The sequence below is a fragment of the Crinia signifera genome, chromosome 19, assembly GCF_055691185.1.
Source record: "Crinia signifera chromosome 19, ASM5569118v1, whole genome shotgun sequence".
Taxonomy (NCBI): domain Eukaryota; kingdom Metazoa; phylum Chordata; class Amphibia; order Anura; family Myobatrachidae; genus Crinia; species Crinia signifera.
The window spans coordinates 114915069-114935668 of record NC_139226.1 but is presented as its reverse complement, the minus strand read 5'-3'; the positions used below and the strand labels follow the sequence as shown (position 1 = coordinate 114935668).

General features: G+C 45.2%; 1 protein-coding gene across 1 annotated transcript in view; it reads left to right on the top strand.

Moving 5' to 3' along the window:
- Nucleotides 1-17510, top strand: part of LOC146042060 (uncharacterized) — a 59688-nt gene extending 42178 nt beyond the window's left edge. The window contains exons 9-10 of the mRNA XM_083161965.1: nt 14949-15145; nt 17382-17510. Coding sequence (XP_083018091.1) covers nt 14949-15104 — 156 coding nt within the window. The 3' untranslated portion in view covers nt 15105-15145; nt 17382-17510. The remainder of the gene's footprint in view (nt 1-14948; nt 15146-17381) is intronic.
- The last annotated feature ends 3090 nt before the right edge of the window (nt 17511-20600 follow it).

Here is a 20600-nt window from a genome sequence, read left to right as displayed (position 1 = left end):
ACATCCACATTGCACTGTGCGGGGGCCGCAATAAAATAAAATTTGCTTAAATGTTTGTATGCCTACAGCAGGGCTGTTTCATGTCAATATCGCTCCAAGGGCAATGGGCAATGGGTGGGTGTGCGGGCCAACAGATTTTTAGCTGGTAGGCAATGTGACACTGTAAGCAGAGGCTGGTGATGCAGGTGGAGTTGGAGGCTGGCAGGTGCCTTGTACGAATGCCCATTATACATATGCCACACACCGTGATGCCCATTATACATATGTCACACACTGTGATGGCCATTATACATATGTCACACACTGTGATGGCCATTATACATATGCCACACACAGAGATGCCCATTATACATATGCCACACACCGTGATGCTCCATTATACATATGCCACACACCGTGATGCCCATTATACATATGTCCCACACCGTGATGGCCATTACACATATGTCACACACCGTGATGCTCCATTATACATATGCTACACACCGTGATGCTCCATTATACATATGCCACACACCGTGATGGCCATTATACATATGCTACACACCTGATGCCCATTATACATATGCCACACACCGTGATGCCCATTACACATATTCCACACACCGTGATGCCCATTATACATATGCCACACACAGTGATGGCCATTATACATATGCCACACACAGAGATGCCCATTATACATATGCCACACACAGAGATGCCCATTATACATACGCCACACACCGTGATGCTCCATTATACACATGCCACACACTGTGATGCTCCATTATATATACCACACACCGTGATGCCCATTACACATATGTCACACCCTGTGATGGCCATTATACATATGCCACACACAGTGATGGCCATTATACATATGCCGCACATGATGCCCATTATACATATGCCACACACCGTGATGCCCATTATACATATGTCACACACTGTGATGGCCATTATACATATGTCACACACTGTGATGGCCATTATACATATGCCACACACAGAGATGCCCATTATACATATGCCACACACAGTGATGCTCCATTATACATATGCCACACACCGTGATGGCCATTATACATATGCCACACACCGTGATGCCCATTACACATACGTCACACACCGTGATGGCCATTATACATATGCCACACACAGTGATGGCCATTATACATATGCCACACACCGTGATGCTCCATTATACATACGCCACACACCGTGATGCTCCATTATACATATGCCACACACCGTGATGCCCATTACACATATGTCCCACACCGTGATGGCCATTATACATATGCCACACAAAGAGATGCCCATTATACATATGCCACACACAGTGATGGCCATTATACATATGCCCCACACCGTTAAATAATCCCAGTGGTAGAGCTGTGATTACACGCCATCCCTGAACCACACTCCCTGGCCGGGCCTCCTGTTGCCCCCATCTCTCACCGCAATCACATTCACAAAGGTGGTCTTCCCGGAGTACTGCAGCCCCACCAGGGTCAGCTCCATCTCCTCCTTCCAGAACAGGGGTTGCCAGGGGTTCTTGCTCGTTGCCAAGGGGGGTCAATGCTCGTTGCCAGGGGTTCTTGCTTGTTGCCAGGGGGGGAGGGGTTAATGTCCATTGCCATGGGTTCTTGCTTATTCATTGCCAAGGGGATAATATTTTTTGCTTGTTGCCAAGGGGGGTTATTTTCCATTGCCAGGGGTTCCAACTCGTTGCCAAGGGGTTAATACGTGCCCACCACCGCCAGCTGCTGCTGCCCCTGCTTTACCCTGCCTTCCCCTGCGCACAGAGAGACAGACGCTAGAAGTCATTTTTCACATCCAGCGTCTGACAGGGAGCACAGCCCGGCAGCGTTACCAGGAAGTCGCAGAGCTGTGCTTCCTGTCAGACGCTAGAGGTGAACTATGACTTCTAGCGTCTGTCTCTCCGTGTGCAGGGGAAGGAAGTCAAGGGCAGCCGGAGCTGACGGGCGGGTGGATGGATACATGGGCGGTGAAGAGAATCGATCATACGCCGATGTATCGATTGTCTGATCTATTAATTACCTTATTTGACCTCAGTGTGAAGACCCCTTAGAGCTCCGTGAGAGTGTAACCTCATATGATATGACCAGTAACGATGACCACAGATACAAGGTTGAACTCTGATTTAATGATGACGAAAACAACATATTTATACACAACAAACGACGCTGGTTCAATTACATGATTGGTTAATATTTGGTGCAGAGGTAGGGAAATAGCAGTGTCTTTGTGGGGTGGCTTATACATCGCCTTGTGTAGTATTCGTTAGTTATGAGAAAGCACAGAATGTACAGTGTCTAAGGAAAGTAACAAAGTTTATGATAGCAGCGAGTACTGGAAAAGAGCCAGGATATAACCACCTTGAAATCAGCAGGGACAGACATAGAGAAACAAGATGGCTGATTAACCCTTCAATGAAAACAAGATGGCTGATTAACCCTTCAATCCCCTCTTAGAATCAATGTCCTTTTTAGACAATTTGATTCTTGTAGATGGCATCTTGTTTGGTACGGTGAATTTTGACATATTCACCATAATCTTCTGGTGAGGGAGGGCTTTTGGCAAGATCAGTGTACATAGCAGGTGTTACATTATCCAGATACTTGGAACCAATCTTCTTGCATATGGGAAAGACACAATATCCTACTATCATAAGTACAATAATTACAATGAGGATAAATATGCCTATTTGTGTTAGTGCGTGTTTCCAATCATTTAACCATCCGAACCAGCTACTCCAGGGGTCCGTGATACCTGAGTTCTTCTTGAGTTCGATGGATAAATTTTCTAGATGTTTAATAGCTAGGGTAGTTTTTCCATTAGGACCTGTGTTGTCTGGGATATAAGTACAGCATCCATTAACCTTACCTATGTACACACAGGTTCCTCCTTTCTCGGCAAGCATCATATCTAAAGCCATACGATTCTGAAAAGTCATTTGAGAAGTGGCTTCTAACTGTTCAGCTATACCTTTTAAAGCATCTCTAGTATCATTCACAAAACGTTGCTGGTTATAATATATGTAATTTATCCAATTCACATTCTTATTGATTGTCACCTGGGGAAGCAGAGACTCAAAGCCAGCAGCGACTTCATCTCGAGCCTTGAATTCATCTGGAACTCCCCGGGGGACACCAATAGTATCGATATACACATGTGGATCGAAACTTTCCTTGGGGGCATCTCTCTTAGCTCTAGAGTGTGTGTTTGTGTTACCTGTGGGAGGAGGCCGAGGAAGGTTGGCTGGGAGGATGTGAATGGGCATGATAATCTTTGCCAGGGCACATTCTCCTTTCCAAGGGTTGTCTAGTTTTGTTCTCAGCCTCATATCTCCACAGATAAAATAGATATCTCCCAAAGATTTCTTCATGGTGGGTATGGTGATATGTCTTCTTTCAGCACAATACCCATCAGGAAATAATTTCAATTGTACAACATTTTGATCAGTACTATTAGAGAAATAACAAGTGTAATTACCGGGGTAAATAGTTATAGTACTACCAGGGTTGGTATTCTTTGTCATAATGGGGTATTCCTTTTTCCATTGTTCACATTTGGCTTCTTCTATTACAGTGTCAGTGTATAAACTAAAAAAGCATTTATCCTGTTCAGGTGGTATGTGTATGGGTACAGTACCTAAATGGGGTCTGGACTTTCCACACACATAGCAATCAGTTTGATTAACCTTGCGGGCATTATACTTCATCCATTCTAACCAATAGTTTACATCAGAGAAACCTGTTTCCATAGACATGGTATCTTCATACGTGGGATTATCAATGGCTAACATATCATTAAAAGTAGTGACATGTGGTTTAAGGAATGATGGTGGTGTTTTAGGTTTTACAGTGGCTTTGAGGGCGGTGTATTCTGGGTTATCGTACATGTCCTTTAAATGGAATTTTCCTCTTGGGCCCCCGTTTTCCCCTGATTGATATTTACCCAAGACATATAGTCCGGCATCACCGGGGGCCGGGTTTTCTAAGTTAATGATAAATTGGCCATTGCAGGTGCCCTTTTTTCGTAGGGACATACGGGCTAGTAAGGATCGACCATTGGACCATTTATGGATGCCAACATCGGGGTAATATCCCCAGTCTTGGCTGATATCAAAGGCAGTGGTATCTGCTCTAGTGTTCCACCCAACAGCCCCCCATGAGTTGCAAGAATCTCCCCAGTAAGTACTAGTGACACAGATATATACGTGACTTACAGCGTGTGGTGTGTGTTGGATGTTACACAGCCAGGGCAGCGGTGGTTCTTCTCGATTCCCGCCTTGATTGTTTGAACAAGATACAATATCACAATAAGAAAATATGAAAGTAGCAACAGTTGTACTAGAAGAATTATACCAGAAGGTAAAACGTCCATCATTCTGAGTAATATCAACTTCAGCAAAACAGTTATAAAGAACAAGCCCGAATAAAATCACTAGGGCTAAGGTGGGGGGAGTCATATCCTGTAGCGTCGTCCTCGGCTTCAGAATGTTGTACCCCTGATTCCTCATCACCTCCAGCCGGCAGGTCTTCTCCAAGTTGGAGGTCAGAGCCACTGGCTCCCGTTATTACCTCTCTCGTCCCGTCTGTGTCAGTCTCGGGATCGGTGTCGACCTCTGTGTTGACGTGTGGTGGAGGTGGAATTTTCTTTACTCTGGATGCATGGATCCACGTTGGTCCTTCGTCGGTGAGGACAGCCGTCCTGGTAACCGCGACCACTTCTGTTTCTGGACCGTAGGTGAAATCTCCGGGGTGCTTGTTTCTCGGCAACACTTTCACTACGACCTTGTCTCCAACCCTGAATGGGTGAGTGGGTATCTGTGGATGAGAAGGATTCTTAAAGATAACATTTTGTTCTAACTCATTAAGTTTCTCTATTAGGGATCTAATGTACTCTTCTCTTATTACGTCTAGATCTCCCTCAGTTGTAACCAGTGGTTTCTTTGCCCAGGGCGTGGGAAAAGGTCTGCCCATTAGTATTTCAAAGGGGGAGTAACCTAGAGTCTTTTGTGGTGTCATTCTAATTTCAGCCAATACGATAGGAAGGACTTGTTTCCATTTTGCAAATGTACCTCCTGTCGCTTTACGTAGTTTATCTTTAAGAGTACGGTTCATGCGTTCCACGATACCGGAACTCTGTGGATGATATGGAATGTGAAACTTCCATTCTATTTGCAGTGCTTTGACTAGTTCTGCTGTGACCTTGGCTGTGAAGGCTGAACCTTTATCACTATTAATTTGAAGCGGGCATCCCCAGCGCGGAATGATTTCTCGCGTGAGTATGCGGGCTACTGTTTTTGCATCTTCTGATTTAGTGGCATATGCTTCTGGCCACCGAGAAAACATGTCGACAATGACCAGGGCATATTCCTGTCTTCCTGCATTATTGATATGTGTAAAATCGATTTGCAGGTGGGTGAATGGAGTGGTTGGGTATTCTAGGTGCTGGTGTCTTGCTTTGTCTGGGTTATTTGGGTTGTTTCTGAGACATATTATACATCTACTGATGTATTGTTTAATGAGATCTTTTGCATTAGTAATGTAGAAATCATTGGAGAGGAGTAAAGTAGTTGTTACTATACTATGGTGTCCTACTCCGTGGTAGTGTGCTATGAACAATGATGCACTGGTTTGGGGTATACATGGTTTCCCCTCTTTGCAGATTAATCCAGTCCGTGGATTCTTCTGCAGTATTGGATATGTCCAATCTGATAGATCTGAATTAGAGGCAGCAGCCTGTAATTCTGTCAGTAGGTATGTATCATCTAACGAAGGAGGCGAGATGACAGCAAGAGTGAGGTTATATGTTGCTATAGTGGCAGCACGTTTAGCAGCGGTATCAGCAAGAGCGTTGCCTTTGCTGATATCATCCTTTCCTCCAGTGTGTGCTTTACAATGAAGGATGGCAATTTGAGATGGTAATGTAATTGCGTGTAAGAGATCTGTGATGAGTTGCGCATGTGATATGCCTTTCCCATCAGCGCCAGTGAAACCTCGGCGTTGCCAGATCATACCATGATCATGAACAACTCCGTAAGCGTATTTGGAGTCTGTGTAAATTGTGACAGGTTTGTCTTTGTAAATGTGACAAGCTCGAGTGAGTGCAATGAGTTCTGCAGCTTGTGCTGACTGTAAGGGGACTGTCTTTGCTTCAAGGGTGGTGTTTGGAAGTTTAACCACTGCATATCCTGCCTGGTACGTGTTGTCATTGGGACGGCTGCAGGAGCCGTCAACAAATATTATGTCGGCATCGGGGATAGGCACAGTCGACATGTCTTGTCTGGGTGAAGTTTCTGAGTCAATTGTCAGAGTACAGTCATGTTGAGGCGGCGCCTCGTCGTCAGGTCCTTTAAGACCTAAAAGTGCGTTTAGTACAGGGACAGGTCCTTCTGTGTTTGTTGCGTATTTTACAGTGAGAGAAGGGTTCCCTAGTAGGAGTACTTCATAGCCGCTGAGTCTTTGGGCAGACATGTGTTGTGTGTGTAGACCTTTGAGGATGGAGAGGACATTATGTGTGGTATGTAACACAGTAGGATGTCCTAATGTAAGTGATGTGGACATCTCAACAACCATTGCACAGGCAGCCAGTGCTCGAAGACAAGCTGGCATTCCTTGCACAGTGACAGGCATTACCTTTGAGAAGAATGCGACTGGGCGCATTTTGCCTCCATGAAGTTGGGTCAGTACACCCGCCATAGTTGTACATGTGTCCCTTGCAAACAAGTGAAATGATAACATATAGTCCGGGAGACCAAGCGCGGGACTCTGTACTAACATTTCTTTCAATTTTTTTAAATGCAGAATACATTTCATCTGACCATTGTATAACCTTGGGTTTGTCTTTGAGTGTGCATTGTCTCAAGATATTATCATAGTAGGAACAATCAGAGATCCACTGTCTGCAGTAACTTACCATACCCAAGAAAGACAACATATCCTTCTGGGTAGTTGGGGTGACCAGGCCCAATACAGACTGTATGCGTTGTGGACTGATTTTTCTTTCTCCCTCAGAGAGTACAAAACCCAGGCAATTGACATGCGCTTTACACCATTGCAATTTTTCTCTTGACACTTTGTGTCCACATTCTGCTAACCAGTTTAACAATGAGATTCCATCTAACCGGCTGGTCTCCTCGGTGACACTACAGAGAAGCAGATCATCTGCATACTGTAGCAGGACAGAACTATGGGGGGGGTGCCATGGAGCCAATGTGGCTTGGAGGATTATGCTATAGACCACTGGAGAGTCAATATAGCCTTGGGGTAAACGACACCAGGTTAATTGTTTACCTTCAAATGAAAAAGCAAAGAGTAATTGGGTCTCTGTGTCTATAGGAATGCTAAAAATGCGTTTTTCAAATCTATGACATTAAAGTGGGTTGCGTTTGCAGGGATTGCTGAGATGAGTGAATTGATGTCAGGTACTATGGGTGCAATAGGAACAATGAGATCATTTACTTTTCTCAAGTCTTGTACGAATCTAACAGAGCCATCGGCCTTAGCAACAGGGTTGATAGGTGTCGAGTAAGGTGAGACAATGTACCTGAGTATGCCTTGTTCGAGGAAGTCATGTATCATAGGTCTAAGACCTTCAATCTTTTCTGGTGAGAGTGAATATTGTCTGCAAAACACGGGTTGTGTATCTGGTTTGAGCTTGGCTTTGTATGGTGTACAGGGTATGAAGCCAGTGTCATAAGGGCCAATGGCCCAAATTCTATCATCAATTTGATCAAGTGAGTTGTCCAGAGTATTTTGTAGTGACACAAAGTGTGGGGAGGTGACTTGGAGCCCACTCCCTTGTGGAGAGGGTGAGATGGAGATGTGGAATTTACTAAACAAGTCACGGCCCAGTAAGTTAACAGGACATTCTGGGATGATCCTGAATTGGTGTATCCCTAAGTGTTTTCCCTTGTCAGAGCGTATGATAACTGGGTCAGTCAGGTATGTGTCAGTGGGTATCCCGTTGATTCCCATTGAAGGAGTAGTCTTTTGCAGTTCACCATCATAGTTAAGAGAACACAAAACACTGGTTGTTGCCCCACTGTCTACTAGAAAGGACAGTTTTTTATCATCAACATATAATGTGATGAGGGGTGAATCTTCCCAATGAGTAGTGAACTGTGCAAAAGATGGGATACCCTCCTCCGGGCCCCGTCAATGTGCAGGGTCAGACCAGTCCACTCTGAAACGTACATGGTCTTGAACTGATGTTGAGTGTGGTCTGTATGGTCCCTGTTGGGGTCTGGGAGTGTAAGGTTGTTGTGGTTTCTGGGGAGGGAGTGGACAGTCCCTAGCCCAGTGTGTATTCCGGCCACAGTTGAAACAAGTTGTTTGTCTTGGTACTGCACCAGTATTGTTGTAATCTCTGTTGTATGGAGGCGCACGGGGTGTTGGACCCTGAGGGGGTCTATATGGTCTTTTCTGGTTATTTTGTGGGATCCCCCTATTTGGTCTATTTGGTGGGCCTCTGTTATTATTTTGGAAGTTGTGAGTAGAAGTGACGACAGTCTTCTTCATATCAAAACATCCAGCAGATTCTTTTTCATATAAGTGCTCACTAAATTCAGTGAGTTTGTCAGATGTCCAGGTAGAGACATTCTGTTTGACTGGCGTGGAAATGGAGGGGTGTAGGTTATTGATAAAGGTGGAAATGAGTAAAGGGAATATTTCAAGAAATAGTCCCGTTTCCTCAGTCCAGCATCTTTTAAATCTCTTCCAAAATTCAGTGACTGTAGGTTTCTATTTACATGAAACTGCAATAGGCAGCGATGTTCAGTGTTAGGGAGAGAGAGGCCAATACTGCAGCTTCCCCCTCAGACCCCCCTCTTCCAGCAAAGACACAGAAGCCTAGCAGGAATCCGCCGTACACCCTGAGAGCTCAACAGAAAATAGATCTTTCAAAGCTGAACTGGTGTACGGTGATTTCATTCCACATGTCAGTTATCTCCTGTGCTTTGTTAAGGGGATAGTCTGCAGCTGTTTACTATATTGCAGGGATCGGGGTATTAATACTGGGGACTTGATTCCAGTCCCATCTATTATATTGTCCACCTCATGGATTAACAAGGTAATAATTTGTGGGCAACATATTCCTTACATATTTCACTAGGTAATGGGGGTGGATAGACTGTTTTATTCTTACTATTATTTCCACCCATGTCGGGGTATGATTGTGTATCAATATTTCTGACTATGAATGGGAGCGTGGAAAGTTCTTAATACTCAGACCAGGGGCACCGTCTTCAGTCAGGCAGGTCGGGACCTGTGGCAGCAGACTGTGAGGGTTGGTCTTTATCTGAATATTATATGAACTATATTTCCTCTAGATACATCCCATTAAATATAAAAGTACAAAATGTTAGTGAAACAACAGACCGTCTACGTGACGGTGGACAGAGTCTTGTTGTTATGTTGCTGAGAACTGTATGTGAAGCCTCACGTTGCGTTACTCCGAGAAGGAGAGCATAAAGTCCGCAAGTCTGTTGGCATACAGTAGTCAGATTAGACAAATGGTGAAGTTATTGTGCGTGAACTTACCAGCCGCACGGTTTACAAGGAAATACAGATATCACGAGTGTGTATACTCACCAATCACACAGGGATATTGAATAAAAGAAAAACTTATACTTTAAGACAATACAATAAAGACAATTGGCCAATAAAGAATGGGCGTTCAAAGTGAGGTACTATTTAGACTAAAGACCCCAGGTCTCCTTCGTACTCCAAGTACGGCATCTGATCCTAGATCAGGTTATGTGCACAAAAATAGAAGACTTTAACTTCTATGATAGAAGACTCTAACTTCTATATAAGACATTCAACATACCCCAGGCATGGTGTCACAGGTTCAGGATCGAGTATGTCCGTAACCTCACAACAGATTCAGGCAGACTGTAAAATCTTTATGACATCTGTGTAGGAATGGACCTCGCATCCCGGTGGCCGAGCCCCCACTTGAAGAGAATCGATCATACGCCGATGTATCGATTGTCTGATCTATTAATTACCTTATTTGACCTCAGTGTGAAGACCCCTTAGAGCTCCGTGAGAGTGTAACCTCATATGATATGACCAGTAACGATGACCACAGATACAAGGTTGAACTCTGATTTAATGATGACGAAAACAACATATTTATACACAACAAACGACGCTGGTTCAATTACATGATTGGTTAATATTTGGTGCAGAGGTAGGGAAATAGCAGTGTCTTTGTGGGGTGGCTTATACATCGCCTTGTGTAGTATTCGTTAGTTATGAGAAAGCACAGAATGTACAGTGTCTAAGGAAAGTAACAAAGTTTATGATAGCAGCGAGTACTGGAAAAGAGCCAGGATATAACCACCTTGAAATCAGCAGGGACAGACATAGAGAAACAAGATGGCTGATTAACCCTTCAATGAAAACAAGATGGCTGATTAACCCTTCAGGCGGGTGGTCGGGCGGGCGGACACTGACAGGGAGCGGGGAGCAGGGAGCGGGCCTGGAGCAGCTTCAGGAACGCCGTTCCTGATGACATCATTTTTAATTTGAGCTTCAGGAACGGCGTTCCGGACCGTTCCGGCTCAAAAATAGCCCTGCTTATACCCCTTTCCCACTGCAGCTCTTAAATGGAAAATTGCAGTTTTTTTAGCCTTTTTAAATGGGTAGAGCTGCAGTGGGAAAGCTCCAGGTTGCTTTACACGTTTAACAAATACCGGTATTTGTTAAACGGGTAAAAAGCAGTGTTTTACCAGTTTAAGAGCCGTTTTTTTGCCAGTGGGAAAGGCTCTTAAACGGTATTTAGTAATAATAATAAAGGTTAAGAACATAATTGGCCTGTGGGCAAGAACAGTCCATTCTATATGACAGCCCATGTTTACAATGGCTTTAAACGGGTTGCTTTGTGGTTTAAACGGGTACAATGTGAATGTGACAAAAACTGTATTTAAACAACAATTTACCATTTAAGAGCTGCAGTGGGAAAGGGTCTTTATGACTCTTACCCATTTAAAGACCCGTTTACAAATTGGTGTGGTATGCTGTTCTGACAGTCGGGATCCCGACAGTCATTAGCCCGACGTCGGGTTCCCGACTGGCCGGACTCAGACAGCGTGGCCAGCGCAACAAAGCTCCTTGCGGGCACCTATTTTATTCTCCCTCTATGGGGGTCGTGGACCCCCACGAGGGAGCAGGGCCGGCGCTACCCACTCAGCAGCTCCTGCAAAGCAGGGAGGCGCCATGCTGAAAAGGCGCTGTCTCTCTCCCTGCTCTGCTAAAGCTGCCTCACTGACACTGACGCAGCTGATACTGCGCAAAGTAGCAAACATTTCACTGTGTAGCAAACAACTATACAACTATACAACACGGTATAAGCTACCATAAACATAGGTTGAACTAGATGGACGCAAGTCTTTATTCAGCCTCACCTACTATGTAACAATGTAACAAACCCGTCGCATCTCAGTAATGTGTACGCAAAATGTTGTAGGCACATCACGGGGTGCATACGCTCCCACAAACGGGCTGCAAGTTGTTGCAATGCCAGTGTGGAAGGGCGCAAAATGTATGGTTTGCAGGAGGGCGCCGGAGACCCTAGCACCGTCCCTGCAAGCGAGAATAGCCGACGGCCATTGGGAACCCGGCCGTCTGTGTTTTAACAGTCGGGACCCCGACGTCCGGTTAATGACTGTCGGGACCCCGTCCGGCACCCTTTACAAATACCAGGTCATTACCCGTTCAGGCAGTGGGAAAGCAGCATTAGTGACACTGCAACCACACATCAATAATGTGAAAAATTAACAAAAGCAGGACAAATCGATACTTACAATTAATTACTGTATATAATAAAAAACATCAAACTGTGAAAGATGACTAAATAGTAACCAAATACTCTGTTGGTGATAAATTATGACTGTCAATCTTGTGAAAGATTGAGACATATATCTTACACTAAGTATACTGAAAACCAAAGTGCAAATACCGGACCATAATATAGCATATTACATATTAGAAGATAACTAGCCCCCACTGTAGAATCATTTAAAAATAGACTAAAGACTTTCCTATTTACTCAAGCATTTCACTGATATCTAATGTTAAGCTTGTTGTGTATTTTGAGCTGTAAAGACAATGGTAAAGCACTTTGAGTCAGTGGCGGGCTGGGCCGGGGGGTGAGTGCCATGTGCCCCCCGGGCCGCTCTGTTACATAGTGTCTTGGGCCGCCGCTACATCCAGTAACAATAATCACCCCCGCCTCTTCCCCCTGGTGCTCACTGCTGACTGACTGCTATACAGAGCGCTTAGCGCAGCGCACTGTGCTGCAGCGCAAGCTTCCCCAGCCTAGTGACTGCGGCTAATTGAATGTGACTCCGGCCGCCAGCCAATCAGAACTCGTATTCCTGCAGCCGCGGTGATTGGCTGCAGGGACCTGAGCTCCGATTGGCTCACAAACTGGAGCCGTATTTCAAACGGCCGCCGGAGGGGCTAGTAGCAGTGGCGGTGGCAGCAGCGTGTCGGGCTTGGCCGGGGGAGAGTGCTGAGCGGTGGCCATATCAACCTATGAAAGCCACCCCAGCCTCTACTACAAGTTACAGGTATACACAGTGGCGTAGCTAGTGTAAGGCAGCCCCCGCTCCTGCTTGGGGGAGCAGGGGCTGCGTGGGCGCCGGCACCCACTTTACTACCCCCCTCCCCCTAGCAGCATACTGTAACTGTACCACACTGTGCACCTGACGTCGCGGGAAGTTCATAAAACAACAGCAGCAGCACAATGTCTGCTCTGTGAAGAGTGCCTGACAGACAGCGTGAAAGATCTTCCGAAGGTGAGCTGCCGTCCTGCTGGCTAGCAGTGCAATAGCCAGCAGGATGGCAGCTCGCCTTAGGAAGATCTATCACGCTGGCGGTGCAGACGGTGCACCGGGTCCCAAGCCAGTTGATGGGACCCGCTGCCGTCCGCACCGCATACTGCTGTGTCCATCTGTTTTTTTTTTTTTTTCACAAAGTTCGGCAATGGCGGAGGGGGCACGCGCGACAGGATAGATGGAAACTGCGGCACTGTAACTTCAAACTGTCACTGCCGCCGGCGCTTCAGATCCATCAGTGCGGGCTGTGACGGCTGCCGTGACCGTCTGAGCTGTGTGATCGGATCCGTGCAGCCTGTGCTGGTAACCGCAGCAGCCTGCCGTCACCTGCTGCTGCGGCGGCCCGGCCGCCTATGCCTGCTAGCGAGAGCCTGGAGACCATCACCAAGCAGGAGAGGATCCTTCCTCATCCTGCAAGAGATCTAGAGCAGGGACACTGCCTGCGTGTTGCCCACGCTGCGGTAAGATGCGGGGGGTGTGTGTGGGGGGGGTGTCCGGTGAATGAGGGCTCCTTGATTCATTGATGGTCGGATTTCCTTTGCCTCTCTGCTCCTGGCTGACCTGGGTCCTGCACACCCACTGCATGCAGCACTCCCCCATCCCAGTGCCCCGGGCTGGCAGCTTACTCACTTCCAAGTTATTGCCAGTATTTTCTATGTGTGTTCTGTAGTTAGTATTGCAGGGTTATAATACTGGCTGCTGTGCTTTACCTGGTGAGCACAGTGCTGTGTGTACTGTAGGCTCAGAACTGCCCTGTGCCAGTGGCCGCCCACAGTTATGCCCCTTCCATGCTGCCGCTGTATGAGGGTGGTGCCACTTCCATGCTGCCACTGTATAAGATAAACTTCCACCCACAGTAGTGCCACTTCCATTCTGTTGCGGTGGCACTGCCAGTCACAGTAGTGTGGTCCATCTAGTCTGTCCTGGCTCTTCTCTAATACTCAGCACTCCTTGACCGAATACAGTACAAGCCAATTCCTCCTTTCCCCAACTTCCACCTAACCCTGCATATCTCTACCCTCCATAGAACCCTACTTCTCTCTTGCGCCCTGCGTCTCTGCCCTCCCTAGCACTCTGCATCCTCTCTAGGGCTCTGCATCTGTCTCTGCCCTCCCTAATGCCCTGCGTCTCTCTACCCTCTCTAGGGCTCTGTGTCTGTCTCTGCCCTCCCTAGCACTCTGCGTCTGTCTTTGCCATCCCTAGCGCCCTATGTATCTATATCCCTCCCTAGTGCCCTGCCTCTCTCTATCCCTCCCTAGCACCCTGTGTCACCCCACCATTACTGTCCCAGCATTGTGTCCCACTCCATGTAGCATAATGTTAATTTTGGCTCCTACTGCGCAGCATAATGTGAATTTTGAACCATTCCGTGTGGCATAACGTAAATTTTGGCTCATTTCGTGTGCATTAAAGCTTATTCTATGTGGCATAATGTGAATTTTGGCTCAGTCCATGTGAATTTGGCTTATTCCGTGTGGCATAATGTAAAAGGACATGCCCCCTTTTGAGTGGCCACACACCCTTTCCCTGTGAGAGAGCTATATAAATGAAGTACATAAGACGCCAGTCTTAATATTGAAATATATATATTCCTTTTGTAGATCGGCACTCCTCTAAATTATAGTGTGTTATTGTGCCTGGGTGCCTCCCGGCATTCAGGTCCGGGGGATATATATATATATATATATATATATATATATATATATATATATATATATAATATATCTATCTCCATTTTGACCTTTACTTATGGGCCGGTGCTCTGTAGTTGCCCCCCAGATTAAAAGTTGCCAGCCAGCCCCTGCTTTGAGTCCTATTGGGAGATAAGTGCTATATAAATATCATTAGTATTATTATTACGACAGAGCTGACAGCACCAAGGCGGGCTTTTCCTATGCCTCATGAATAGTACAATAGTATAGACTGGTACAGCAGAGTAATACTAACATAAACTCCGCCATCAAATATTTAGCCTCTACACATTATTTATTTGTAATATGAAGAAATAAATACGTTTAAAAAAATTGCACTGAGTTACAAACATTAATAGTTCAACGTTGAAATATTTTTTTTTCTTTTTCAGTGTTACCTATTGACTGGTGTTAATCATTTGGTTGCAGCGTTAGTTGCCCCAGTAATTGGAGCTGTCGTTACGGTTACTGGTTTACTTAGTTTTGCTAGTGGAGTTGTTGGAGTTCTTGCTGGTGCTGCTAGTGGACTTTTGCATAATCTTGTATAAATGTAGCCCCTTGACTGAGGAAGCTGCAGTACACATTACAGGTAACAAATATTATTTTCCTACAGTAGATATTCTATATACAGTAAACAACTCCAGTCAGACAACACACAGTTAATAAATAGAATTAAAAGAAAAATGTAAGTGGAACATTTCCATAACCCCCCCCCCCCCCAAAAAAAACCCCAAGTACTTCACTAATGTTTTAGCTGCGGAATCTTCTTTTATTAGTTTATTTTAAATATCAGTTGCTGATATTAATGTTATTATTTTATTATAATATGGTTCCGGTATAAATGGCAGATATTGTCTAGGTTGAGAGTCACTAGGGGGACACCATAAAATGGTTGACATACCCAGGTCGTCATTGACATAAGGTCAACCCAAGCTTATGGTCAACATATGGTCCCTCCCTTTAGAATGTAAGGCCCTCTCTCCTATGGGCCTTATTCAGATCGTTTTGCTTGGATGCGTATTCGGGCAGCGTACCGATGTTGTGCGTATACGCATGCGTAGAACCATTATTGTGCATGTCTGTACGCAGGGAGCGTGCGGACTTGGTGAGAAGTCCGGTTGCCGAGTGCTCGCTCCTGGCCTTCCGAGCAGGGGGTGGAGAGGGGCGTTGCGTCCTGATCAGGGTCATTACCATATGCGCACGCCCTGCGTTTCATGGGCGTTCCCATGAAAACGCAGGGCGTGCGTAGGGAAATGCGGTCATGCGGTGCGTGCGCGGGGCGGACAGCTGACTTAACCGGATGTCAGCCACCCGCCCATATCCCTGCTTTTCTCATATGTACGAGTGTTCTAGACCACTCATGCATGGGCAAGCGCTTTCCACATCATTCAATGGACGGCAACCATCGAATGATGGGGAAGGTTCCCACAGGCATCCGAATGGATGTTCTCACTGATGATCCATTTCCTAGGCGGGGTTTGGTACATTCGCTTCGCTGACACTTTTATAATTGCATCAGTGGGCCTGATTCTGGTTGATATGCTAAGCAGCGGTATTTCGCTGCTTAGCGAGCCATGTAACACCACCCGTCGGCCGTGTAAATGCCCACCCCTCCGCCACCCACCGAATATCCCCACCGCACTGCGAATGGATGTTTTGCATAAACCTCCATTCGCAGGGTAGAGTGTGGGCCCGAGATCATTCGATGGTCACTAATCATCGAATGATTTCTACAGTGCTCGCAAATCTAAGTGGTTCTGGGCTGACTTTGACTTGTGGCGTCCTGGTAAGAGAACTGGGTGGGCAGCTGACCCCTGGCAAGTAGGTTCCTACCTGCATTTGCGTGGGGAGGCCCAGCGTTTCCCAGGGCACACCCAGCATTTTCACATGCGAACGCCCCCTGCCTGTCTCCAACCCGCCCCAACCCCAGGCAAGCGCAACGGAGACTATGCAAGTCAGATGAGGATCAGGCCCAGTGTCTGCTCCTGTCATTTATTTATTATGTACTTGTTCTAATTGGCATTTGTACTGTAAATCGTTATTTTCTTGTTTTCTTGCTCCTCTATGTATTGTCAGGCGCTGCGGAACCCTTGTGGCACCATATAAATAAATGATAATAATAACATAGACATGGTTGACAAGAATAAGGACGACATGAGCTTTTCATGGCTTTTTGTAGTCTATGTCGACATATGTTGACATGGACTCCGTATAAGTGTACCGCGCCCCCTCACTTGGCTCGCTGCACTTGTATATTCCCACTCTATGCACAATTGGGTTTTTTTAAATATGAAAAAAAAAACACCTTTAAAAAAAAAAAAAATGTTATGAAAAACTCATTTTCATTTTGACCATGCCTATGTCGACTATAAGCTTGTGTCCACTTTTTGTCAATGTCTCCCAATTCAAGGTGGCGACCTAGTCACCGTCGACCATTAGTGGTCAGCCTAGTGACTGTCGACCAAGACATTGTCTACCCAGTGACCGCATACCGACCATTGAGCCTCACATCAGTAGTAGGGAAATGGATGGAAACCCCTAAGAATTGAGGAGTATCTTAAATCCAGCAAATTACATGAGGGGGAATAGTGCCAACCTCATCGTACTGACTTTTTATGCTTGGTTACTAAAATAATAGATGCTTCCTTAGGTACACACAGCCTTGGATGTTTAATTCACTACATTCCTATGGCAGTCATTACGTTGTTGTTGTTGTTCTTCTTCTTCTTCTTCTTCTTCTTCTTATTATTATTATTATTATTATTAGTACAGTAGTTTTACTATGACATGATTAAATGATTTTAAAATATTGCTTTGTTTTCCAGGCCCCACAATGATTTGCCTGAAAAGAAGAATGTGATCTATCCTCTATATGAATCTATCCTAATGAATTTTCAAAATCACCTTTGATGATTTACTATTAATTACTGTTTCAAAACGAATAAAGTAGACACGTAGAACTGCAAATGGCTTACAGTGTGTTTCCTTATATCTGTCATTAGGCCATTTTCCTTATATGCATATCAAGTGCAAAACTGCATTGACTTACATCTGTCAGTTGTTACTATTAATGGTCATCCGTCTATGGGCACTAATGTGAAAATGTGGTAAAACCCCAATTTTTGAGGTTTTTACCGCATTTTCAAATGCACTAAAGCTCAGGCGCTGGTGCGGAGGGAATCGCTAGCAAAAGCTGGCAATACCCTATAGAAGCCTTTGGGCTTCTCTCTGCAGTGTTGTGTGAGGAATCAGTCAATGATCCCTCCTTGCATGCCCTATGGCCAGCCCCTTCACTCCGCGCAGGCACGGAGGACCTCTCGGGTCTCAGATCTGGAAGTCCAGTGCCAGAGCTGCTTCACAAAATCCAGCTCTTATCGCAAGAGTTGTCCTTTGCACTAATAATCGTATATGTTAGTGCATATGCTATTATTAATAATGTGGTAAGCGGCGATGTGTGGTGGCGGATGTTTTAACAAATATTTATTGGTTTTGAAATATAAATTGAACATACACATTGAAGATATATAGTCATCAATTTATATAAAGATATATAGTCATCAATTTATATAAACATATATATACCTGAGAGTAGCTTGGGGTGTACTGTATATAAATAATTTTATCAAGAAATACAGGTTATCTATGTTCTAGATATATACTGACAGGTATCAGCAGGTACTTCATAAGTAAGTAGATAACAATTCAATATGAACAACCACAGAGAATTAATTCAGACAAGACTGGGGAGAGGGAGGTGGGACATAGGGTAGCTTATGAGATTCAGGCAGCATGAGGTAACATTATAAAATAAACTTAGGAGCCATCTTTGTGGCATGTATCCAGGGTTAAAGTGAGGGGGAACGGGGTGGAACGGAGTTCCACCACCGCTAATGGTAAGGTGGAGCATTTTAACCTTCACATTGGCCCTGCACAGTAATTCTCACAGAAAAGCATTTTAGTTTGCAGGGGGATGCAAAAAACCCTACCACTGGCCCTGTATCTGCCTAATGGGGGAGGGGAAGGTGGGGTAATTAGGTGACATAGAGAAATGAGTTCCACCACCTCTAATGGTAAGGTGGAACATTTTAACCTCCACATTGGCCCTGCAAAGTAATTCTCACAGAGCAGCATTCTAGTTTGCAGGGGATGCAAAAAAACTCTACCACTGGGCCGGTCTCTACCTAATGGAGGGAGGGGATGGGAGTAATTAGGTGGCAAAGAGAAATGAGTTCCCCCACCTCTGCCTCACCGCTTTAAGCCTTGCATGTATCACATGGTAACAAACATAGCGAGAGGATATTTGGAGTAAACAGGAGTGTGCATGGTAATAGGTAGCGAAGCCTAAAATACGATAGATGCAGTGGCGTAACTCAGTTTTGGGCGCCCCCCCGCCGCCCGGCCCCACCAAGCACCCCTCCCGCCGCCCATGCAACCCCCCCCCCCCAATCCCCCGCAGCCAGTTACCTATCGCACTGGTCCCAGCGGCTCCGTTCTGTGGACCACCACAAAATGGCCGCCCCCGTACAGCAGACAGTTTCAGAGAACTGTGTGCTATATGGGGGTGGCCATTTTGGGGTGGTCCTCAGCAGAAGAACGGAGCCGCCGGGACCAGCGAGATAGGTAAGTCTGCGGGCGATTGGGGGGGGGGGGTGTAACTATAGCACCACAGCCCCGGCGCCCCCACATGCACAGCGCCCCCCGCGGTGGCGGGGGCTGCGGTGCTATAGTTACGCTGCTGGATAGATGGTAATCTAAGCTGAGATTTCTGTAAATCATCTAAGGAAGCAATGTAAGTGTTCTACTTCTACCAGGAATTTTTGCGGTGATAATGATAGGTTAGCCATAGGTGGGCGAATATCAAAGGGCAAAAGTTGGAATAATCTACCTTTCAGTTCACAGACGGTCGGAGCAGTGCGTACAATCCAGTGTATGAGGGTGGGTATTTAAGCTAGAGTTAAAATAATGGATGGTAGTTGGACAATATATTTTTGTCCTGGAAAAATTTTCCAATGACTAAATTTGATGCATAGGCATGCAAGGGGGTCTAAAGAAAATTAGTTTATAAAATGTAATACTTTACGCCAGAATTTCAATATTTTGGTACAAGCCCAGAAGCAATGGAAAACCCATGCATTAGACATATTGCATTTACTACATAAATCGGCAGATAAGGATGTCAATGGTGGGAGGGCTTTAGATGTGATCAATAAATCATGGGGGTAACTAGCTCTGAAGTTGTGAGTTATGAGAATTATGAGAGTGGATTTGGTTCTTGGGAGGGAGAACTATGAGAGATAAGTGGGGTAACAAAGTGTCTGATTTAGAGATACATAAAGAAGTGGGCATTGGGTAAGTCATATCTCAGTGAGTCAAATGGGAATATAGTGCCACCAGGGTCAAAAAGTTTGGAGACCAAGTCTAGAACTTTTTGTTGACACACAGTGCATTTTGTGTTGTGTAGTGTTGGAGTAAAGAATGGGTTGCCCCAAATAGGTGAATAGGGAGTATATCTAGGGTCTCTTTTTTGTTTGTTAGTTTTTTGTTAAGGCGGTGCCAAGCATCATTTGTATTTCTGAAAATAATGTGATTTAGTAGGTGTATGAATTTGTTTGACTGGGGAATGAAGCAGTGCGTCTGGAGGAGAAAGGATAGAATAATGTTTTGTCCAGATTCAAATCAGTGTATGTTGACTTGTTGAGTAGCCAGTCAGAAATAATTCTGAAATGAATCGACCAACAATATAGTTGAAAATTAGGCATCCTCTGGCCACCATCAGATTTGGGGCTAATTGTTGTCGTTTGTATTATTTATTTATTTATTTATTACCAGTTTCTTATATAGCGCACACATATTCTGCAGCGCCTTACATATATTATTTGAACATTCACATCAGTCCCTGCCCCAGTGGAGCTTACAATCTATATTCCCTACCACATGTACACGCACACACAGACATTCTAGGGTTATTTTTTGTTGGAAGCCAATTAACCTATCTGTATATTTTTGGATTGTGGGAGGAAACCGGAGTACCCGGAGTAAACCCA